The sequence below is a fragment of the Hevea brasiliensis genome, chromosome 11 (genome assembly GCF_030052815.1).
Source record: "Hevea brasiliensis isolate MT/VB/25A 57/8 chromosome 11, ASM3005281v1, whole genome shotgun sequence".
Classification (NCBI taxonomy): domain Eukaryota; kingdom Viridiplantae; phylum Streptophyta; class Magnoliopsida; order Malpighiales; family Euphorbiaceae; genus Hevea; species Hevea brasiliensis.
In genome coordinates, this window is record NC_079503.1 from 212,259 (window position 1) to 237,371 (window position 25,113).

The 25,113-nt window shown below is 33.6% G+C and overlaps 4 protein-coding genes across 5 annotated transcripts; 3 read left to right on the forward strand and 1 right to left on the reverse strand.

Moving 5' to 3' along the window:
• The first annotated feature begins 4,686 nt into the window (after positions 1-4,686).
• Positions 4,687-10,607, forward strand: LOC110653998 (uncharacterized). 2 transcript variants are annotated; one of them, XM_021809831.2, is made up of 4 exons: positions 4,687-4,996; positions 5,619-5,750; positions 9,800-9,858; positions 9,945-10,607. In XM_021809831.2, the coding sequence occupies exons 1-3, from the start codon at positions 4,838-4,840 to the stop codon at positions 9,824-9,826; spliced, it is 318 nt and encodes a 105-aa protein (XP_021665523.1). In that variant the 5' UTR covers positions 4,687-4,837; the 3' UTR covers positions 9,827-9,858; positions 9,945-10,607. The 2 variants fall into 2 exon arrangements, with proteins under 2 accessions (XP_021665523.1, XP_021665522.1); XM_021809830.2 differs by lacking the exon at positions 9,800-9,858 and having other exon boundaries at positions 4,690-4,996; positions 9,945-10,550.
• A 2,501-nt stretch (positions 10,608-13,108) lies between these two features.
• LOC110653979 (protein SMALL AUXIN UP-REGULATED RNA 51) lies at positions 13,109-13,918 on the reverse strand. Its single transcript, XM_021809793.2, has one exon. The coding sequence runs from the start codon at positions 13,770-13,772 to the stop codon at positions 13,287-13,289; it is 486 nt and encodes a 161-aa protein (XP_021665485.2). The 5' UTR covers positions 13,773-13,918; the 3' UTR covers positions 13,109-13,286.
• Positions 13,919-19,059: 5,141 nt separating this feature from the next.
• Positions 19,060-20,947, forward strand: LOC110653997 (uncharacterized). The gene is made up of 2 exons (XM_021809829.2): positions 19,060-19,394; positions 20,328-20,947. Exons 1-2 carry the CDS (start codon positions 19,227-19,229, stop codon positions 20,856-20,858), a joined length of 699 nt encoding a protein of 232 aa, XP_021665521.2. The 5' UTR covers positions 19,060-19,226; the 3' UTR covers positions 20,859-20,947.
• Positions 20,948-22,732: 1,785 nt separating this feature from the next.
• Positions 22,733-24,891, forward strand: LOC110643189 (26S proteasome non-ATPase regulatory subunit 11 homolog). Its single transcript, XM_021795457.2, is given in 4 exon segments — positions 22,733-23,848; positions 23,850-24,255; positions 24,257-24,312; positions 24,314-24,891. Coding segments are annotated over 4 exon segments (1,320 nt in total). The 5' UTR covers positions 22,733-23,363; the 3' UTR covers positions 24,687-24,891.
• The last annotated feature ends 222 nt before the right edge of the window (positions 24,892-25,113 follow it).

Below are 25,113 nucleotides of genomic sequence, written 5' to 3' on the forward strand. Positions count from 1 at the left end.
ACTATTGGCATGCCAACCTATCCAAACCAATCTTGCTAGGTATACTAGAGCATTTTACACTTTTAAATTTCACAATTTTTGAATTTCAAGTTTGAATGTTACTATTCATTTCATTAGTCAACTAAAATGTTGACTTTTGCATAGACAATTGGTACATTGGTTTTACTACTCCCAATATACCACATTTTACATTCAAAATTTGTTGGTATTGGTTGCCAATACCATTTCTAAGCTTAATGTTAATTGGGCAGAATTTTCAGTTTTCATACTTTGTTTTTACTGTTTCATTGGTCATTTTTGCAGTGAAAATTTGGCAAAATGATCAACATAAAAGTTGTTTCTTATTCTGTCTAGTTGAATTTCCTTTTTTGAATCACTCCATTTAGAGTTTTGTAACTTAAGTTATGGCCCAAAAACCACAACTAGCCGGATTGAAATTTTGTCCAGAATTTCTGGACTGACCACATCTACAATGTTACGAATAGTGACTACAACTCACTTTTTGATTATGTTCTGGTCATAATTTGGGTTAGGTTTCTTCATGAAAGTTGTTGTCTATATCTCAGCTTGTTGCTGGTAAAATTTCAGGTCAATTGGACATTTCTAAACTGAGTTATGGCCAAATGACCAAACACTATTCATTTGGTCATTTTGCCTAGGCAGACTCCAGGTCATTCGGATTAGGGCAAACTTTTGGTCAACTTGGTTTGGTTTTCTGGATATGGTTTCTTCACCAAAGTTGTGCCATTATGTGTCTAGTTTCATGTCCAATTGGCCTTGCACCAATTGAACCTCTACAATTCAAGTTATTGCTGCCCAAACTTGCTGGACTCATGTCTAATTCTGCAGGTCACCAAGGGCAGCCACACCAAGCTCCAATCCCACTACACAATGCACTTCATTTTTTATTCAAACAATACCAAATGGTCACTAATTGACCATTAAAGCCTACTTCCATCATCACATGGTCAAAGTCTCATTTTTCCACCCCAAACCCTAACTCAACATTACAAAACCATGCATTATCATTGCATTTATCAATTCACTTATGAGATACACATTAAGGGCAGCCATACAAGCATGTTAGCTCCCCAAAAATCATCACCATATTACCCTAACCATGGCTGCCAAAATTTAGGGTTAGTATACCAATGGTATTTCATTAAATTTCTTTGTCATTTGCACACATTTATAGTTCTTAAACATGAATTTAAAGTGAAATTCAAGGTTTAGGTCACTAACCTCTATGGAGTGAGATTTTTCCACTTGCTAAAGCTCTTCCTTTTCCTTTCTTTTTGCTCCCAAAAGAATCACCAAGATGCAAGAACACTTTTTTGTGTTGCTAGGTTAGGGTTTTGTTGGGTAGAAGTGAGTGAAAATCAAGCTTTGAAAGCTTGAAAATGGTTTGGCTATGGAGGAGGTTCACGGCAAGGAAGAAGAAAGGGAGAAGAAGTCTGATTTTTTGTTCATTTTCCAGCCCATTTGTCTCTTTTAAGTAAGCTTATGCCATGTGTCAACTTTGGGTTGGTTGGGAGAATCTTAATGACATCATTATGAAGTCATAAGTCCATTTTCTCTCCATTTCTTGTCTAATTAATTTCAATTAAATTTTTAACCACATTTAATCATATTTTATGTTATATAAATTATTTATTTAACTGGACAAGTTGGCGAAAAATCATCTTTGAAGACGAAATGACCAAAATACCCTCCGTTTGGCTTAACGGGCCAAAATTGTCTGTACCAATTGAAAAATTTTTCTAAGCATTTCCTTGGCATTCTAATGCCATAAGAACCTCAATAACCCTTCTCTGGAGTCCCAATAATTATTTTATAATTTTTCTCCTGGGTTTAAGGCTCCTAGTTGCGAGAACCGCAACTTCTCACTAGGTTACGCATCGCTAGAGCACCGACTCATTTAACTTAGTTGTATTTTATTTCTAAAATTTTTTGTAAATTTTTCTTATTAATATTTGAGTTAATTATGGTTTCTCTCTTTAGTTTAAATATTTTTCCAGACGTTCTAGCTGTCCGGACCGACACTGGTCACCGGAACAATAGATTGTACGGACTAGCTAGAGTGAGGATGTTACACTAACTATCAATAATTATATCATTCATTCATACATGTACAATGCATTATTCATATGGGTTTTCACATAAAAAACATTTCATATAAGATGGACATTATTATCAGTAACTCCTCAAACTTTTCTTTTAAATATGACTTATGTCATGTACGTAGGGGCAACTTACAGATCTCCCTTGAAGGGCAACTTAAAGATCTCCCTTGAAGGATTTACTTATGGATCCATAACATACATAATGTTACATGAATATAACATGGGGGGAGTTAGTGGGTCATCCAACATCTACCAATGCACCAATAACAAGTTATGCAATTATGCAATATTTTCGTGTTCTAGATACATATATCCTAAATAAATATGACATTATGGATAAGGATGTCAGGCAGAAGAAGAGAGAAAAAGTCAGGCAAAACCCACTTTGGCTGCCGACATCTTAGGCTTTACACAGCACTTTTGTTCAATACTGACTTCGGCTGCCGAACTTAGAAATTTTTTTTAGATTTTCCCAAGAAACTACATGTTTCGACTGTTGAATCTTTGGCTTTCAGCAGTCGAACCTATAAATTTTCAGATTTTCTAAGTTAAAAACCTATAGATTCCTTTTCCCGTCAACACCTAAACTCATTTCAAAGTTTCAAAACACAATTCTGTCACATATACACATCTTTGGGGTCTAAAACAACTTGAAAACATACTTAATACCCAGATACATTAATAAAAAACTCATATCCCAGGTTTCTCTCAAACCTAACGTAGCATATACATGGATTTATTCAAATCCGTTAAGGGAAACTAGCCATTTAAGGTCCATAACACTTAAACATAACTATTTTAATAATAAAACATACAACTTCAATAGAAGATCACAAAACCCTAACACTAGCATGCATAAATTTTTTAAAAACTTAACTTAAAATAACTTTTCATGAAACTAAAATTATAGAAATCTAATTCCTCATCAACATTCTTAGATCTACCCATTAAATCAATAAAAAAAGAAGGTTACATCTTTTCTTGGAGCTTAAAGATGAGAGAACCATAACTTTAAAGCTTGAATATTCTCTTTCACCATTCTAAATGGAAGAATTCACTTTCAGATCTTCAAAAACTCAAGAAAATCTCTTCAAATAGCTCCTTATGTGCCCCAAAGTTAAGAGAGAGAAGGAAGAAGAAAACTCTAAGTGTTTTGACAGCAAAATAAGCTTCGAATTCTTTTTATACTCTCTTTGTTGAGGGATTTTTTATTGCCAAAAGTTCAGCTTTCGGCTGTCGGAGCCTATTATATTCAAAAGAGCTTTTGAACAAGAAAAGGAGTTTCGGCTGTCGAAAACCCATACTTAGGCTGCCGAAACTCCTTCTGCCAAAAATACTTACTTAAAAACTTTTTTTTTGGAAATAAATCTTTTAAGACATTTTTTCTTTCTTAAATACATTTTGAACATTTCAAATCCACATACATGAACATACTTTCACGCCTTACCATCACTCTTTTATCAGTGAAGTTTTACTTTTTGCCTGGATATTCCGTTAATGACAGATATTCCAACATCAAAAAATGGCAGGTATTACAGAGGCACCCTGGATGGCTTGGACTGTGATGAGTGAATCACCCTTAAAGATAACATTGCCGAATGCTTTTTCAATTGCCAAAAGAATCACTTCTCTGCAAGTTGTAGTTTCTAATATCAGAAGGTCAGAGCAAAATCTATGTATTCTGCAACGCCATCACAAACAATCACCTCTCGCATCTCTCCCGATAATAGTTGAAGCTCCCATATTGTTGGATGAAGATGTTGTTGTGCTAAAATTCAGTTTGACAGCTCCTTCGAGAGGATTCGTCTAGACTGAGTTAAGATTTGAGAGAGTAACAAATGGTTGAAATTGTTAGACATCACTTGTGAAATAACATTATTCTGAAAAATGGAAGCATCTAAACTTAGAATTTAGGCTTTGTAATAATGACTTTTCATGTGAAGAAGTCTGATTGAACAAAGAAACCAAATGACAAAACAACAAGTCATTTTTTAGTTTTGGGTCTTTGTATTTGTTATTGTAGCATTGATAATAATAAATTAATTATATTTTTATTAAAAAATTAATTTATTTATATTAAGTGCTTACAAAAATATATATATATATATATATATATTAAAATTAGGTTTAAAATTTATACTTCTAAAATATTATTTTGTTAATAAATAAATTTATATTATATAATAATAAATTAAAATAAAATAAAATAAATTTGAAGGAGAAATTTGTCCCACTCCTCAATGAAAAAAATTCTTGCCTCGATTTTAATCCTTTATAAGGTGAGGATTAAGAGAGCGATGATATTAACCCCGACTTGCTCATCGTTAAATTGACATTTTTTTAATTGAACTTAATTTAATAAGCAACACGCTTCATTTATTTTTTATTGTAAAACATCAAGTCAATAATTTTTATAAATAAAAGGCTTTTTTTTTTTTTTTTTTTTTTTACTTTTTATATATGAGTGATAATAAATATTCTCTTTGAATTTAAGCTATTATTATCTCTGTCTTGTAATACGTAGAAAAACCTCTATTACTTATATATATCTGGTGGGACCGGTACGTATCGTTTGGGGTGGAGGTGAGATGGCAGTTTAGTTATTTGTGAGAAAAAGGGTGCATTCTTCTCTTGTTGCTCTCAGCCTGTGTTGAGTGTTGACGTTATCGCCATCGCATAACTGGAGCTGGGAGGGGAGAGTTGTAAAATTAAAAATGGCAATTCTTATGGTATTAAGTCCACCGAAGATCAATTACTTAAGGATGTCGGCGTCGCCATGGAAGAGGACGATGAACACCACGTCCACCACCAGGCATTTCTTCAAGCCTTTGCACTGTGCTCCAGTGCAGCAGGAGCTGCTGCAAGATGAGCAGGTTTGCATATTTGCCATTATTCTTGCAAATTCATCAAAGATTCAAGAATGAAAGTGATTGCAGTCTTCATAATTATTCCAAATCTCTCTGTTTCTTTTAGTGGACAATCGAGTAGTTTTTTAGGTTTATGCTTGACACAGGCATTTGGGAATTGGGAGCTTACCGTGCCTTATCGATATCTTTACCTTTTTGTGACCTTACCTCTTGGATTTTCACTCTGTGCCACCCGAAGTTTCCATTGCATTTCTTTGCCATTTTTGAAATGTTGAGGTGCTGTCCGTATTCCTACTTTTTGGAGCAGACTATCCCGGTCATCTTCTAACTTCCATATTAACTTCCTCTGTTTTCTTGTATTTCTTTTTGGTTAAGGTTTATGTTATCTTTCTTCTTTAATCAGGCCGCGCAACAGCTACTTTTAGTTGCTAAAGAAAACAATGAATTTTGTAGTAATTTGTTGCGCAACTTAGTTCTTAATATCGTTTTTGTTGCTTTCTAACGGTTATTAAGCTATATATTCCAAGGAAAAGGATGGATTTTTTTGTATACTCTTTAACGTGTCCTTCTTTGTGTCATTGTTCTTCTATGCTAATCCTGTTCTTACTCTAGTCCAGTCTTTGTGAAGGTTGACTCGGTTATCATGTGTGAACCTTGTAATGGAAAAGGATGGCTACTTTGTGATTTCTGTGAAGGACAAAAAACCAATGTGAAAGCTGAAAATAAGCGGATCTACCGTCGATGTCCATCTTGCAGAGCTGTAAGTTATGCCAATAATTTGGAAGATTGTGAATGATAAATTGGATTTGAGTCTTCCTTTACATCTCTTTCGTACATCGAACCGACTAAAGGGCAGTTATTCCTTGTGATCTCTATTCATAATATCCCTATTTTTATCTTATGATGCGAAGATTGTGAATGATAAATTGGCTTTGAGTCTTCCTTTACATCTCTTTCGTACATCGAACCTACTGAAGGGCAGTTATTCCTTGTGATCTCTATTCATAATATCCCTATTTTGATCTTATGATGCAATGTTTGCATCATTAGATCAAAATAGGATATTATGAATAGAGATCACAAGGAATAACTGCCTATATATATATATATATATATATATATATATATATATGTTTGCATCATTAGATCAAAATAGGATATTATGAATAGAGATCACAAGGAATAACTGCCTATATATATATATATATATATATATATATATAACTCAACTCAACTAAGTCTTTATCCTAAAAATTTGGGGTCGGCTATATGGATTCGCTTTCTACACTCTGAATGATTTTGGGTTAAATCCTCAGAAATGTGTAATGCTTCTAGGTCATGTTGTACTACTCTCCTCTAAGTCAATTTAGGTCTACCCCTTTTTTTTCTTTCTATTCTCTAACCTAACGTGCTCTACTTGTTTAACTGGAGTCTCCGCATGTCTACGCTTCACATGACCAAACCACCTCAATCTCCCTTCTCTCAACTTATCTTCAATTGGCACCACTCCTGTCTTTTCTCTAATACTCTCATTACAGACTTTATCTAGTCTAGTATGGCCACTCATCCATCTTAACATTCTCATCTCTGCAACTCTTATCTTAGATGCATACGACTCTTTCAGTGCCAAACACTCATTACCGTATAATATAGCCGGCGTATGGCTGTACGGTAAAATTTTCCTTTCAATTTATTGGGAATCTTACGATCACATAAAACTCCCGTGGCACGTCTCCACTTCAACCATCCGGCTTTAATCCTATGACTAACATCCTCCTCACATCCCCCATCTACTTGAAGGACTGAGTCTAGATTTTTAAAGTGATTACTTTGGGGCAGTATCACTCCATTCAAACTAACTCATTCTCTATCACCAGTTTGGCCTTCACTGAACTTGCAATGCATGTATTCTGTCTTTGTTTTACTTAACTTAAAACTCTTTGACTTTAGAGCACTTTTCCAAAGTTCTAGCTTTCTATTGACTCCTTCTCGTGTCTCATCTATCAGAACAATATCATCCGCAAACATCATGCACTAAGGAATACTCTCTTGTATGTGTTTCGTCAGTTCATCTAAAACTAATGTAAAAAGGTAAGGGCTTATGGCTGATCCTTGGTGTAATCCAATTAAGATCGGAAAATCTCTTGTGTCCCCTCCCACTGTGCGCACAATAGTAGTTGCTCCTTCATACATATCTTTCAATACTTGTATGTACCTAATAGATACCTTCTCTTGTTCTAACACATTCTATAAGACCTCTCTTGGAACACTATCATAAGCCTTCTCCAAATCAATAAAAACCATGTGTAGATCTTTCTTCACATCTCTATATTTCTCCATCAAGCTTCTAATGAGAAAGATCGCTTCCATAGTTGAACGACCGGGCATGAAACCAAATTGATTGAGAGAGATAGAAGTATCATGACGTAGTCGATGCTCCACAACTCTCTCCCACAACTTCATAGTATAGCTCATGAGTTTAATTCCCTTATAATTTGAGCAACTCTGTTTGTCTCCCTTATTTTTAAAAATAGGTACTAAAATACTCTTCCTCCATTCATCAGGCATTTTCTTTGAATTTAGAATCTTATTAAATAATTTAGTTAACCATGCCACTCCCATATCTCCCAAATACTTCCACACTTCAATTGGTGTTTCATCGGGTCCACAGGCTTTACCTACTTTTATTCTCTTAAGTGCTTCCTTTACTTCTAAAGATCTAATCCTTCTAGTATAATTCACATTCTTTTCTATTATTCTATAATCTATATTCACGCTATTACCATTTTGACTATTATTAAAGAGATCATTAAAATAATTTCTCCATCTTTCTTTAATGTCCTCATCTTTCACCAACACTTTTCCTTCTTTATCCTTAATGCACTTAACTTGATTGAGATCTTGACATTTCCTTTCTCTCCTCCTTGCTAATCTATAAATATCTTTCTCCCCTTCTTTAATTCAAAGTTTCTCATATAACTTTTCAAAGGCCTGTGCTCTTGCTTGACTAACTGCCTTTTTTGCCTCTTTCTTTGCTATCTTGTACTGTTCATATGCCTCATTATTATCCCATTTAAGTAATTTCTTATACTATTCTCTTTTTCTCTTCACTGCCTTTTGTACTTCCTCATTCCACCACCATCTCTTTTTGAGGGTGGTCTATGTCCTTTAGACTCTCCAAGTACTTTTCTAGCTACTTCTCTAATCTTTGATGCCATCTGTATCCACATATCATTGGCCTCCATATCCAGCTTCCATTCTTCGGACTCGAGAAGCTCATTTTTGAACTTCACTTGCTTTACTCTTTTGAACTCCACTTGCTTTACTCTTTTGAACTCCCACCACTTTGTTCGAGCTACACTATTTCTTTTTACTTTACTTGAATTGTTCCTAAACTTGACATCCAAGACCACCAACCGATGTTGACTTGTTAAAGCCTCTCCTGGAATGACCTTGCAATCCTTGCATAGAGCTCTATTTGTCTTCCTAGTTAAGAGGAAGTCGATTTGGCTTCTATATTGCCCACTTTTGAAAGTCACTAAATGTGACTCTCTTTTTATAAAGTAGGTATTTGCTAGTATTAGGTCGTATGTCATAGCAAAATCCAGGATGCTTTTTTCCTCCTCATTTCGACTGCCAAAACCAAAACCTCCATGAACATTCTCATAACCTTGTCTATCACTTCCTAAATGCCCATTCAAATCTCCACCAATAAAAACATTCTCTTCATTCGGTATGCTTTGCATTAAATCATCTATATCTTCCCAAAACTTTTGTTTACTCTCACTGTCTAGTCCTATTTGTGGGGCATAAGCACTAACTATATTTATTGTTTCTCCTTCTAGTACTAGTTTTACTAGTATAATTCTATCTCCTACTCTTTTCACAGCTATTACTGCGTCTTTCAATGTCCTGTCTATGATTATGCCCACTCCGTTCTTATTTCTCTCCTTTCCGGTAAACCACAATTTGTAACCTGAATTACCCACTTCCTTATTTTTCTCTCCTACCCATTTAGTCTCCTGAATGCAAGCAATATTTACCCTTTTCCTTTCCAAGGTATCCACAAGCTCCATTAATTTTCCTGTAGGTGATCCAACATTCCAAGTACCAACCCTGATCCTCCTCCTATCCTGCTCCTTCCTAATTGGTCTCCTTCTATGATATCTTCTATTGTTTTCTATGTCTATCTTGTGTTTTGTTCTACTATTTATTCTACTATCTATCCTATGGACTAACTTCTTTACCCACACCCGTCCATGATGTGGGAACCCTTGCTCACTTAACACCATACCCGGGCGCCGGCATGGCGCGTCGCTTTTGGTGAACGCCCTACACTTTTGCATATTTATCACTACACCCGGGCTCCGATGTAGCGTGTCATTAGTAGAGGACGCCCTAACGTTTATATCATTTGAATCCATATCATAGGGTGTGACGAAATTTTTACGCTGGTTGCCACCTACCGCAACCCTCCTCCTTTATCCTGGCTTGGGACCGGCTAAGCGCAAACTACTTAGGCGGAGATATATATATATATATATATATATATATATATATATATATATAAGGATGAAAAAAGAGCAGATAACTCTTTAGCTATGGGAAAACATTGCATCATCTTTTCATAATATCCCTATTTTGATCTTATGATGCAATGTTTGCATCATAAGATCAAAATAGGGATATTATGAATAGAGATCACAAGGAATAACTGCCTATATATATATATATATATATATATATATATATATATATATATCCTATCCATACTTATTAGCATTTGGTCTGAACCTTTTGATAATGCAGTGTGTCTGTCATGCTATTGCTTGTTGATCTCTGTTTGAATGTACCTAAGAATCCTGTAGGTATGTATGACTTGTGAAGCATAGATGCGTCTTTAAAAGAGATTATAATGATATTCCTTACTTTTATGCTTAAAATTTTGATGCAGATTGGATATGTCTTATGTCCTAAGTGCAAAGTTTTCAAATGTGTTACCTTCCCAAATTATAGTGATGGTGGATTATGAACTTTATGGAGCTGGGAATCATTCAACCACTTTGCTTAGAGTTTCACTTTGATTGTCTTGAGGGGCTTATTTAAGGTTCCTGTCTTTTCCATTTATTCCCTTTCAAAAATATTCTTTCAGAAGCCTCTTTGTAATGTTCATATATGAGTAATTCAATATAGATTGAATGGCTAAATGTTGACCTGTTGTATATCTTTATTAAAGTAAATAGCTGCACTCCAACTTAATGAATCGGGTAGTTCATTGCTGATTATTGAATGCTGTAGAAGTTTGAGTTGAACAATTTTTTTTTCTTTTTCTTTTATATGAGGACAAACGGCCTCAACGAGGAGCCCAAGACCAATTTTGGTATCTGTTTATTAGACTTAATAGGCTCTTCATGGTGAGAAGATGTATTGGTGGTGATGGTGGTTATCCAAGTTGTGGAGTTGCAGAACTGTTCTGATATGTATTATTTCACTGGTGAATTACAGTGACCTTACATTTGGAATTACCATTTTATTGGTGATAGTGTGCTGCTTTTACTTTTCGGTTTCTTGATTGTCTGTAATTATTAAATAAATGGAAATCGGATGTCTGGAAAAATTTTCTTTTCTTGATAATACAAGTTAGAATGTCTGGAACAGTTTTATTTTCTTGATAATTTAAAGTTAATGTGAGGTGTTTTCAATGTAAGAGTAAGAAGTTACTAGGTCACCAAATTGACAACAAGCTGGGAATTAAGATGGTCAGCTTTTCATGGGCTTTGTAGTTTGAAGACATATGATTGCAGCCTTAAGGAATGTGTTAATACTTAAGCTGTCCAGCTTCAGCAAGGTGCTCTAATTATACGAGGCAACCTAAACAATGTAAGTCAAGGTCTTATGATACCTAGTGGTTACTATTTCTTATGATATTTGCACATATTAGATGGATTGGAATTGTGAAATAAAATATTCTTTAATCAATTAGACGTGGCAATGCTTTATGAATCCCTTCTTTTCGAATAGTCTCATTTAGTTGATGGTTGTTGAATAATCTTGGTCTGAATACAACTCGGCATGCATAGTCATGAAGTTCCCTTGCAGTATTATTAATCATTCCTATTATTTCCCATAACCTCCTATTATTGTCCAAAACAAGAATCACATTTGAGCCCTAATATGCAGATGGAGGTTATAAACTATTCTTTAAGATTGCATTCTGATAAAAAGTTTTGACTCTACCATACTATTAAATTCTTTAGATGAATTAACGAAACATATGCAAGAGAGTATCTCTTGGTGCATGATGTTTACGGATGATATAGTTCTGATAGATGAGACGAGATAAGGAGTCAATAGAAAGTTAGAGTTTTGGAGATACTCTAGAGTCAAAGGGCTTTAAATTAAGTAGAACGAAGACAGAATACATGCATTGCAAGTTCAGTGAAGGCTGAACTAGTGATAGAAAAGGAGTTAGTTTAGATAGAGTGGTACTGCTCCAGAGTAATCACTTTAAATATCTCGGCTCAATCCTTCAAGTAGATGGGGTATATGAGGAGGATGTTAGTCATAGTATTAAAGCCAGATGATTGAAGTGGAAAAGTGCTATGGGAGTTTTATGTGATCGTAAGATTCCTAATAAGTTGAAAGAAAAATTTTACCGTACAGCCATACGACCGGTCATATTATATGATAGTGAGTGTTGGGCACTGAAGGAGTCGTATGTGTCTAAGAAAAGAGTTGTGGAGATGAGAATGTTAAGGTGAACGAGTGGCAATACTAGACTAGATAAAGTCCGTAATGAGAGCATTAGAGAAAAAGTAGGAGTTGTGCCAATTGAGGATAAGTTGAGAGAAGGGAGATTGAGGTGGTTTGGTCATGTAAAGCGTAGACATACAGAGGCTCCAGTTAGACAAGTAGAGCACATTAGGTTAGATGATAGAAAGAAAAGAAAGGGGTAGACCTAAACTGACTTGGAGTATAACATGACCTATAAGCATTACATATTTTCGAGGATTTAACCCAAAATCTTTTAGAATGGAGAAAGAGAATTCATATAGCCGACCCCAAATTCTTGGGATAAAGGCTTAGTTGAGTTGAGTTGAGTGTACTATTAAATCATTTATTATTTCCCCAATAATTTAGATATTCATACACACTTTTGGATTGGAATGAGATAGACAGCTACATGATATTGGTTGTTGCATCATATCCTATATCTACCATATGGTCTCTTGAGGAACCATAATCCAGGTTATTTGTGAGTGTTGGTTTACTGTTAAAATTAATGAAAGATAAAATTATACAATTGCTATGATGATTAATTTCAGGCTTGTGTAACTCTAGCTAGCTACTTCAGACCTTTAAATATGACCTTGAGCATATGCCATTGTTTGCCTGGGCAATATATATACGTACATATCATGAAGATGTGTCATGTGGTTCTCCTCTTTTATTGGATCTTGCGTGGCCTTATGACTGATGGTTTATTATTTTGTGCTAGCTAGACCATATGAATGAGGGAACACCTCTTTTTATTTGTTTTGATGGTCAGGACTTGATGAGTCACTCCTAACATGTGCATATACTTGGAGCATGAAATAAATGGGGTGTATGTGAATTTTATTGCTAAAGCTCTGGAAACGACGTATTATATTCTATACTTTGTTTATTTGTGTGCAAACTGCTGCAGTTTAGTGGTATGATATCTTTATAACATGTGTTTCTTTCCGTAACACATTTGTTATGGGTATTTCCGTAGTGTAACACAAAGGGTACTGTACTTTCTTACTCTATCGCAAAGTTTTGATGGGTTGCTGCGTACACAATTTCATCCAATGAAACCATTGATAGCAATATTAGGCAAACTGTGTACGTGTTCATCCGAGTAGTACTCAATTACTCATTATTGAATCTTAGAGCGTGCTTGGATTGTGTGTGATCTTTGATATGTGCATTTTATTTCTTATTGGATGTATGCTTATTCTTAAAGCTCATTTTATTACTTTATCTCTTTGGAGCTACCTCTATACACATAGATCTCATTGGAGTTCTTAATGACACAACAGGGCGTAGAGGGAGTTACCATTCCATATACTGGAAAGTGGAAAAATAGACCAAAGATGGGGAAAGAAAGGTTTGCATTAAGGGTTGATATAACAGACTATCAAAGTTGATACTTTGTGTTACAATTTGGAAACAACTTCATTATTAAACTCTCTCATACGTTGGCCTCATCCTGGAAAAGAGCAAAAAAAAAAGTGATAAATGAGGTCAAGGGAAAACAAAAATGGATGGATAACTATCTGCACATGGGGCTTTGAGGATGGTGAGATGGAGTTTGCTGGGTTTTGGACGAACAATGTCCCAACCCTGCACATTCCTGCATGAAGCTCACATCTTTCTTTTCTTCCACCAGGTTCAAGATACTTTCAAAAACTGCGACTTCACAAGGAATTCTGAGAACGCCCGTCTGCTGAAACCCAAATTCTTCTTCTGCTTCTCTTAATAACAAGTGAAATGCACGGTGACCCAAATACTCTGTCGGGATTATGAATCTCCTGAGCTCTTCGCCAACGCAAACGGCTAGGTAGCCTTTTGGGACGGCATTGCCCGAGGTTGTCTCCGATAGAGAGAGCGTCCGTTTCAGGAACTTAATGCTTTTGCTGCTGCCATTGTTGGTGGTGGTGGTGGTGGGGTTGGATGAGGTTGCCAACTTTCTCCACTTCTTTAGGATCTGTTGAAGCCTAACGATTTCTCTGATCTTGTTAGACTTCGTGGAATCCATGGTCTCTACTTGATGAGCTAGGCAGCGTTGTTATACCGTCTAACGTTCAGTGGGGAATTGCTCTCAACTTATAGGACTTGGTTTCTTAAGGGTCTTGCTTAGGAATTTTGAATTTCATTTTTTTAATAAATATAATAAAGATGATTTGCATATATATATATATATATATATATATATATTTGTGTGTGTGTTGGAAAGAAGATGATTTATTTAATAACTAACCATTAATCAGACCGTACGATATGAAATCATTTTTTAATTGCTTAATTAAAAAACTAGCAGTACTTTTTCGAAGTGAGGGTTTCTTGCTGATTTTAGAAGGGTTTTTTGTTGATTTGACGTAGGAGTTATCGGGTTAGTGCCTAGTAGCGGGTATTTTAAACCGAAACGGATCTGGACTGAGATTCCAAGGAATTAAGAAATGGTTTATGATGTTTGACTGCTTAAGTTTCCAATGCAAAAACTACGCCCAAACAGTCAATAATTCTAAAGGGCCTGTTCTCGTAGTACAATTCATTTGTACTATTCAAACTGGGTTTATATTATAAACTGTCCTGGAACTGATAGTCCTGTGAATGCGGCATTTAAGGCATCGAGAGGAGAGAGCCCAAAGCCCTCTGGCCCCATGTGAAAATGAAAATGCTCTATTCTTTTTCATGTGCTAATGCTACTTGGCTGGTGCTTTCAATTATATGGTTGATGCGGAGCATGCATGAGTTGCATCAAAAGCAAGAATCACATCCATGCATTACCATTTTACAACATTTTTCTTTAACTTGATCATCAACTAACTTCAGGTAATCAATGATGCACTTGGTCGTGAGCCCCACTCCTCTACACTGATTGAGAGGAAAATATTTTAATTTGACCTTAACCAATCATACTTAATTAATGTTCACTTTGCTGTGTCATTATTAGAAATGCCTCATTCTATCTTTCTCCTAAAAGTGCATCATTACAAGGAGGAGTAGCCTCATCCTCAATTCATGCCTCTCATAAGTGGCTCACATGTGCTCAGGAATTGCTTCTCAACCATCATTTACTTGTTTATATTATTTAATATCAATTATATATATATTGAAAATGTGTCAGTTGCATTGTATGGCTTTCATTTCATCATATAAAAAGGTTTTCTATATATACATTGGTACTGTGTGTAATACATTGATCTGCGAATTTTCAAAAGATAAAATTGACTCTTCCTAATCATCAATTTATATCATTGAAATCTCTGAATTATTGAGCCAGCAAACACATGCAAGCTAATAAATATGTAATTAATTGCCAGTTTAGTATTATATAATTGCAAAGTTGCAGCACTATTTTGTGTATATATATATATATATATATTCATTTCACACTAAAAATTATAGGATAAGATATGATCATTGACAAATGCAAAGAACAAAAACACATATACCTAAACAACAGATATATATTATTAAAGAAGAAGAAGAAGACAATATCATTTTAATTTGCTAAAGGAGAAAAGAGAGGCTGCACTCGCTTGTGGTTCAATTATATGTTATTATAATTAACTTAATGCTATTGACTTTAATTAAAATTGCCTTCTATTTGTGTCCATAGAGCAAAATATGAGTTAAGGTGGACCAATGCCTATACATGTACAGCTAGGTATGAAAAATTATAGAGTAATCTTATTGCACATAAAAATAGTATACCATTTATTTATATATTTATGGACTTTTTTTAAAATGTAGATAATAAACCTTATATGAATGCTAGACAATAGGTACATATTAAGGCTATATTTGTTATAACCTAATCTAAGCATATTTGATTACTTTATTTAATAGCGTAAAAAAAAATTAATGCATTGAAATATCAATTAAATAATATAATCAATTATATTTTAAATATCATAATCATTATTACATACAAAAATATATATAATTATAATTACTTATTTTTATTTATTTTTTATTTATTATCAACACTATCATCATATCACCGAGTTACCTCTTCTATTATTATTACTTGACTACCATCGTTGCTACCACCATCACTATTACTAACCCCACCACCATTATTTGGCCTCTTACGCCATCACTATCACTGTTTAACTAGTAGTACTACTCTCAAATGTATTAATAATTTTAAATTAAAATAATATCTAGTAAAATAATATTATATATTAAAATTTTATTATTAGATTGCATTTTTATTCTTCTAAATAAGGCGTTACAACTTTGATCTTATTGTAGAGTTGATTGCACATTACGTTAGATGCAATGAATAATTTATCAGAGATATAGAAAAGTATTTCTTGCATTTTGAAGCAACTTGAAACTTGAAAGCACAATCAGAGCATGTGTCTTGAAAACTCCACAAACGTGAAATTGTATTATTATAATAATAAGCTCTTGGATTAAAACCTATCTCTTATTCTATATTTCCACAGCCATTATCTAATGATAAATATGGTACGGACCATAAATAATCCAAAGACTTTTATTTTGGGCTACAAATGGAACCCATCCCAACATTGTATGTTTGGTTTCAATTACTGGATGGATTTGTAACACAGCCTAATGAATTTTCTCCAATTGTTAGCCCATATTAACCTTTTCTTTTATATATAATTGGTGGAGGACACGACATGATAAGGGTGGAATTTCCTCTTGCATGGTTTGATTATCTTTGAGATTTGAATAATTCTACTGCTTGCACATATATATGACATAACTAACATTCTTTAATTATTATTAGATTTTTTTTTTTTTTGGGATTGAATGAATGGATTCCGATAGTTTTAAACGCACGTAATCTCAAAATTATAAAAATAATAACTGAATTAAAATTCATTGATGCTCTTAATTAGGTAATAACTAAAAAACTCAGAGAGAGACGCTTAGCTTTATATTGATTTGTGTTATGTAAATTACATGCAACTGCACACTCCACCAACTTGTCTCTTGCATGCTGGAAAATGGCCAATGATTTAACTCATTCGGTCGCTTATATATATATATATATATATATATATATATATATATATTATTCAATATGACGACTCACACTAATCAGATGAAACGCATCACACTATCGACTACATATCCTTTTATACCCTAGCTTAATTTTTTTAAAAGACTCATCATATATATTCATAACATGAACATTAAATTTAAATCCTTTTTTAGCCTTTCTTATAAAATTATGAAAATGGAAGTATGTATATATATCTATTTGTGTTGGCATTTAGCATATTTACAAAGAAATTAATTTTTGTACAGATCGACTAATCGAATTCTCTTATTTGTCATAGGTGAGTTTGCTTTCGAAATTATTCTTTGGTTTCTCCATGATTCCTGTTCTCTTCTCGCTCTATACTGTGTTCTGAACTTATCTCCACCTTTATTACCAAAAAAAGAAAAATGGAAGTATATATAGTTAATGATAATATCAATTAAAGAAGTTCACTTATAGCGAATTATCAATCATATTATATTTTTAGTCAATTTTTAAATATTTCATCATTGTTAAATTAAGAACTAATTGTAATATTTTTTTTTTCTTGAAGTTATATGTAATTTCCATTTATTAAATGGTACGTGGGAATAAAATATTAATATGGAAACACTAATGCTCCATCAATCATGAACGTATGAGTTGCACAGCACAAGGTGACAAACAAGAGGCCAAATAGCTTTTTCAAAAAAACATTGAAATCCATTGTTAATTGGAAGATCCAAAAGATTCTTTAAAACCTTTTGAATTTCTGTCTAAATTTTACTAATTTAATAAGGCTTTATAAAGCCGACGAAAAGCAAATCCATAATAATAAAGGTGAAAGCTTTGTTCTATATATATTTTATCATATGAATTCCTTCCTATTAACCCATGTCTAGTTTGAAGGGTTACCTAAATATATAATTGGCTTTAGATTGAGATTTAAAAGCTCATACTGCGAGAGCCGAACATTCAACATCGCTTAAAAGATAGGAATATCGAATCATTCATATTAAACACACATTGATAAATTGACAATAATTTAATAATTCACACAAATATTATTTTAGGATTGACATTTCAATTTATTTATTTTTACTTATTTATAATTTGAGTTAAATTGTTAAATTATATTAACATGAAAGATCGATGATCGATGATAAAGTTAATAAAATTTTAAAGGTTTCTGTAATAAAGCACATAAAATTTAAGATTCCAAAATTAGTATATGGATGCTCTGTTTGAAATCATCCAAAACTTTAAAATATGTCACATATCCTATGGATTAATTTAGAAAATCTTGGCATATTTTGATCAGTTTAATTTAATAGCTCATTAGTATTAAAGCCAATCTCAAAAAAGTAAATTCTTAATTTCAAGTTCTAATCGAAATTAAATTAATAAAAAAATAGACATCTTCAAGATTAATTAATTGAAGAACATTCATATTGCTACATGGCCTAACACATCCAATTCCAATATATAAAGCAGATTCATAAAAAAGATGGGAATATATATATATATATATATATAGAATTCAGAAATACATGATGCGTGATTCATTGTTATTAGCCTAACGAATATCCCATTCTCACTAATTTTAAAATTCGATTTGCAAATACAATTTGTAAGTTAAGCAAAAATTAAGCTTAATTATTAAAGAAAAATAAAAAAAAGGGTAAAAGAATTTATTCTGGACTTGGAATCCCTGGTTTGGTTAGAACTTTGAACTAGTGGAAACTGAATATGATACCATCATATCCTATGTCAGCTCAATGCAACAAATCGTTGGAATCATGTGATGTTTTTATATATTTAAACATTAGTACTAAATCATATTAATTAATTAACCAATTTATCATTTTAAGAAAACAACAATAATGGCATATTTAAATGAATGAAATAATGCAAAATTTTGGAAGGCATTATTAATTTCTATTACTTTATATTTTATGCAAAAAAGAAAAGAGCCAACTTAATTATTTTAAAGAAAGTGATAATAATAATAATAATAATAATATAATGAGCAAAGTGTATATAAATAAATATTAACATGAAATAATAAGATAAGAAGATAAGATAAGATAAGAGTAGGTAAGTTATTAACCAAGAAATAAGATAAGATAAGATAAGGTAAGTTATATGGAAAAATGGAAGAAGATAAGATAAGAGTAAGTAAGTTATTAACCAAGAGATAGTACGAAATGAGAGATGAGTTATAAGTGACTATTAATTAATAACAAATTGAATTCAGAAGATAAATTCTTAGATATATAGGTAATTAGGCATAGTGTATCATTATTCAAAATCTTTATTGAAAAGTTCAGTGAATAAAAGAGAGAGAGAGAGAGAGAGAGGGGGTATGCTTTTACTTCCTGTTCCTGTAGATTGAATTGCCCAGATAAAACATGTCCATGTACATCTTTCCAGGAGTGTATAAATAGAGGTGTCAGAAGAGGAATTAGGTGAAGAGAGAGATAGAAGATGGAGTGGAGAAAATGTTATCTAGATGTGATACTAGTACCACTTGGATTCCTTATTACCATGGCCTATCATATCTGGTTATGGCATAAGGTTCGAACGCAGCCCCTCTCCACCATCATTGGCACAAACGCAAGCGGACGTCGTTACTGGGTTTTGGCCATGATAAAGGTATCTCATTTCTCATGCATATACACACCCTTAATTACTCCCACCTACCCCCACTCACTCTCTCTCTCCCTCTCTCTCTCTCTCTCTCTCTCTATATATATATATATAATAACTCAAGCTTTATAATTTTCCATTAATCATTTAACCACGCTAATTATACTTTCATCTCACTAAATATAAGGGCAAAAAAATATATATCTTACGTTCTAGCATCTAAATTCGATTTTTTTCTTTAATATCATTTCCATACTTCTGAAAAAGACCCTGTTCTGTGCTCTCTCTCTCTCTCTCTCTACATATATCCTTTTCCCTGTTCTTGACTTTTCCCTGTTCTTGAAATTCCCATAAGATTAAGAATCATGTAAACATAGATTTGGAAACAAATAGCCGACAAAGCATATAGGAATAATATATAATTGGAATTAGGGAAATTTCTTGATTTATTATGGATTTGATACACAATAAATATGATGGAATTCTCACGTAAAGTAGATAAGAGCTGTTTATGATGGACTGAGGTTGGGGATTAATTCCCTCCCCATGCAAAGTTTCTACATACATTATTATATATTTATGCGTGCACTTCACTTTCATTGCCAATCTTGAAGAAGAAAAGATGGTAACTTTTTCCCTTTATGGTTTTATGATATGGCCATGACCACGATGGATCATGCCTCCTTTTTACTCATTTGCATCATCAATAATTGAGATGCCTAGCGTTGTTTAATTACTATTAGAACAGTGACGCCAATTTCATTGAGAAAAAGGGCATAGATGCCTTGAAACGAATCTCTCGACAACCTGTCTTGCCCTGTTGTACGTATATGACAAGCAAGCAATACTCTTCTTTTGCTCAAATCTCATGCCTTTTCTAGTAGCATACGTATAAACCAGTATCAGATACTCAAGTGGGTAATGTAATTTTGGGTTCAGGACAATGACAAGAAGAACATCTTGGCCGTTCAAACTCTTAGAAACTTGATAATGGGATCCACCTTAATGGCCACCACATCAATCCTTCTCTCTGCTGGGCTGGCTGCCATTATAAGCAGCACTTATACTGTGAAGAAGCCACTAAACGATGCCGTTTACGGGGCTCATGGTGAATTCATGGTGGCATTGAAATATGTGACTCTGCTAAGCTTTTTCCTCTTCTCATTCTTTTGCCACTCTCTGTCCATTAGGTTTGTGAACCAGGTCAACTTACTCATCAACACCCCACCTGATCCCATGTCCATTGTGACCCCTGAGTATGTAACCGAGCTATTAGAGAAGGGTTTTCTTCTCAACTCTGTGGGCAACAGGCTCTTCTATGCTGCTATGCCTTTTCTTCTGTGGATATTTGGACCAGTGCTGGTTTTCTTATGTTCTGTTGCGATGGTCCCTGTGCTCTACAACTCAGACTTTGTGTTTGGCACTGCAAAGAGAAAGAGCAATGTCAACGGGGAAGGGGATTTTGTCTGAATGTATGGGATAGTAGGTTGTAATTATGGATGCATCATATAATATAATATATATGATGAGATTTAATATAAAATAGATAAATTTATATATTTATTTCTTAAATTTATAATAAATTAAATTTAATTAAGTTTTCATGAAAAATTATAAACAATTTTATTATTATTATTATTATTATTATTATTATTATTATTTTCTTTTTGGGTATCATCATATTTGGATTTTTTTAATTAACTACCTCAAGCTGAATATGAATCAACTCAATTCTTCTTTTACCTACCAAACCCAATTCCCAATTGTGCTTTCTTTGGTGTTCCAATAATTTCCTATGCCCCAAAAGTTGGGTGAATATTCTTAGGAACATAAAGGTTAAAAACAAAAATGGGTGAAAAGAATTTATTTCAATAGTATCCCAGTAATTTTTAAGGCTATAAAATTTTAGGTTGGAATATCAGTTCAATCTAAATTAATTAAAAAAAAAAATGAAAAAGCTATTTTGAATTATGAGGAAAAATTATGTGTAATGGAAATAGGTTGAAGCCCAATAACAAAAATAAATAACCGTAATTTAAATATTTTTCAAAATATTATTTTAAATGTTATAAAAAATTTAAAAAATTAGTTTATTTATTTTTAAATTTTTAGTACTAAAATATAATAAATTTAACTTTAAATTAATTTATTAATATCTAACTAATATATTTAAAGAGATTTTTTTTTATTAATAATTCTAATAAAAATGCAAAAATAAATTCTTAAATGATGGATAAATCCGAAGCCAATATGTGCTTTCTTTGAGCCTCAAGTCTTTATAACCCCATGCGTTCACATGAAAAATGCAAAGAAATGAATTTTTTATATTAATAATTAAAATATCACTATTAGCAATGGTTAATATATAATGACTTAATCCACAACTAAAATCTCTTAATTTTTTGGTATGATTTTTGAAGCATAATTTATATTTAATTTTTTTTTTTTTATAAAAAAATCAAGAGAGAAATGGGAATTTGAACCTAACACTTGCTAATAAATTATATGAATTTAACTATTAAACTAAAACAGGCTGTCGAAGTGCGATTAGAAATTGGGCTCAATTGGCTTATGAAGTGGCCTAAATTGGCTAATGGGTTGGTCCTACCCAGACTCTGAGAGGATTAATATAACTTGCTGAGGGAAGCCTGTTTCGACTCCGAAGCCACACCCACCCCTCTGTCTTATGGTTCAAGGCAAGTACTTTCTTAGCTCCTCTTCCTTCCTTTCCATTCATCTATCTCTGTTGCTTTTCCTGGTTATACTTGTGCTTGGATTTCTTCTTCTTATTATTTTTTAACCCTTTTATGCCTTGCTTCTTTAATTTTCAGCTTTGCAAGTTGTATGCCTCTCTTCATAGTTTCTGGGAGCTCAATGATTTTCATAGTTTCTGAGGTTAACTAGCTCTTAGTGTTTCCTTATCGTTTCTGCTCTTCGCATCAATAATGCTGTTCTAGCTTAATCCCATTTTAATCCTTCTTTTTTTTTTTTTTTTTCTCTAATTGCATTATGGAGTTTATGCTTCTATCTTGAAATTGGTTCTTCAGCAGTAGTCACCGTGACAGTCTTCTTATATCTTCATCATTGTTGTTAATACTGTGCTCTTTCTTTCATTGAATATTAAGAATTGAATTTTTTATCAAGATTTCGCTTTTGTCTAATGGGTTTATTTCCTGGAAGTGAACAAATTACTTATATATTTAAACGAGTTACTTCTTGGTATATGTAATGAGGCCACTACTCATAGACTATAGTGATGGAGGCCAAGCCTCAAACTGTAGGATTCGAAGTTTGGATTCTTGGAGGCAGATTCTGGTCTCTAGAGCTGGTAGTTACTCATTTTAAATTCAATTAGTGGAAAAGTGTTTGACTGTTATGCCATTTTAAATTCTTGATTTAACCTCATTTCTTATGTGTTTTCTATATGCCATTTTGAACTTTTTTTCATTCATGGATGTTTTTGTGTTCATAAATTAGAGATGCCGTGATATATTCTTTCCCACAACTTTTCATACCAGACCAACTGGAGCTCTAGTAATTAGTTTTCTTATAAAATATCCATTGCCAAAACTCATCTGTAAGGGTGCCAAGTTCTGTTGTCGACTTGTTATGTTTTGCTTCTGATTTCCAATAAGCCAAATTTTATCAACAATAAGCGGACTAGCTCTAGAAATGTGTTAAAAGTGCCAGATACTGTAGATTAGTTCAATTAAATTGTTTTTGAATGTTTACTGTGGATATGACTCCAATATGCTCAATAAGGATGGATCTTTTATGTTTTTACCAAAAAAAAAAAAAAATCCAAATCTTTGTTCAAATTGCAATTATGGACAATCATTTTAATTTTGTCTATCATATACACAACCTTTCATGTAGGTGTTAAATGCAGCCAACCTTACAATTCTGGTGATTTCTTCACATTAAACAATCTGTGAATTCTCATGTTGCAGGACTTGAATTCTTCCAGCAGTGGCCATGTCTTCTTCATATCTTCCTGCAACAACAGACTCCATTTCTCTGGCTTTAGAAGCTAAAGATCCATCTGAGCGCATTTCCATTCTTTACCAGATACTTGAAAACCCTTCTTCTTCTCCAGAAGCATTGAGGATAAAAGAACAGTCTATTACAAACCTTTCTGACCTTCTTAGACAAGGGAACAGGGCTGAAGATCTTTATGGGCATCTTACTCATATGAGACCATTCTTTGCCCTAATTCCCAAGGCTAAAACTGCCAAAATTGTCAGGGGAATAATTGATTCTGCAGCTCGAATACCTGGTACATCTGATCCCCAAATTGCTTTCAAGGAAATGGTAGAATGGACCCGAGCAGAAAAGCGTACATTCCTTAGGCAGCGAGTTGAGGCAAGGCTTACAGCTCTTTTGATGGAAAATAAGGAATATTGAGAAGCATGGACTCTTCTTACCAACTTGGTGAAAGAGGTGAGGAGGTTAGATGACAAACGACTTACTAGAGTGTAAGCTACATTTTTCCTTGAGGAACCTTCCCAAGGCAAAAGCTGCTCTTACAGCTGCCAGGACAGCTGCAAATGCTATATATGTACCCCCAGCTCAACAAGGCACAATTGATTTGCAGAGTGGGATTCTTCACGCCGAAGAGAAGGATTATAAAACTGCTTACAGCTATTTCTTTGAAGCATTTAAGTCCTTCAATGCTCTTGAAGGCCCAAGGGCAGTTCTCAGTCTTAAATACATGCTACTATGCAAAATCATGGTGAATCAAGCTGATGATGTGACTGGGATAATTTCTTCAAAGGCAGGTCTCCAGCACATGGGGCCAGATTTGGATGCTATTAAATCCGTGGCTGATGCTCACTCCAAGCGATCTTTGAAGTCGTTTGAGATTGCCCCTGCGCAATTATAAGGCCCAGCTGGAGGAAGACCCAATTGTCCTCAGGCATCTCTCAACAAAATCTGTGCAGATTGATTGAGCCTTTCTCAAGGGTTGAGATTGCCCATATAGCTGAACTGATTGAATTATCAATTGCTCATCCGGAAAAGAAGCTGTCACAGATGATTCTGGACAAGAAGTTTGCTGGGACATTGGATCAGGGTGCTGGGTGCCTCATCATATTTGAAGATCAGAAGACAGATGCAATCTACCCTGCAACTTTAGAAACCATTTCCAACATGGGCAAGATTGTGGATAGCCTGTTTGTCAGTTCTGCCAAGAAATTTTCATCAGTGGAATTTTGTTTGTGCTATCCTCTTTTGACACATTCGTTGGTGGATCTTCTTAACAGTGTTGTTTTTCCTGCCTTTATATTGTTTCCAAAATAGAATTGTCTCGGGTAATATTGCAGTTGGAAGTCTGGTAAGTTGTTTATAAATTATAATGCTTGGATATGTAAAAATAAATGTATTAGTCATATAGCAGCTTCCTCATAATCTTGTATGAATTTGAAAAACGGATCAACCAGAATAAAATCTCAAGTAAAAAAACGGATCAACCGGAATAAAATCTCAAGTAAACAAACTTGGTCTATCATGATGTCATCTGTAAATTAAGCGAGTAGAATTGTAATGAGACTGATAGATGAAATGCACCTAAAATTTTCTGGTTAACCAAAATATGAGAAAAGTTATGTTGGTTGGAATTTTCATAAACTTAGAGCTACAAATCGAAGCATTCTTATTATAAAATTATATCAAAAGGGGATGTGGGGTTGTGCTTGTGTGTCATTATTGCTTGCTGATTCCAGATGCG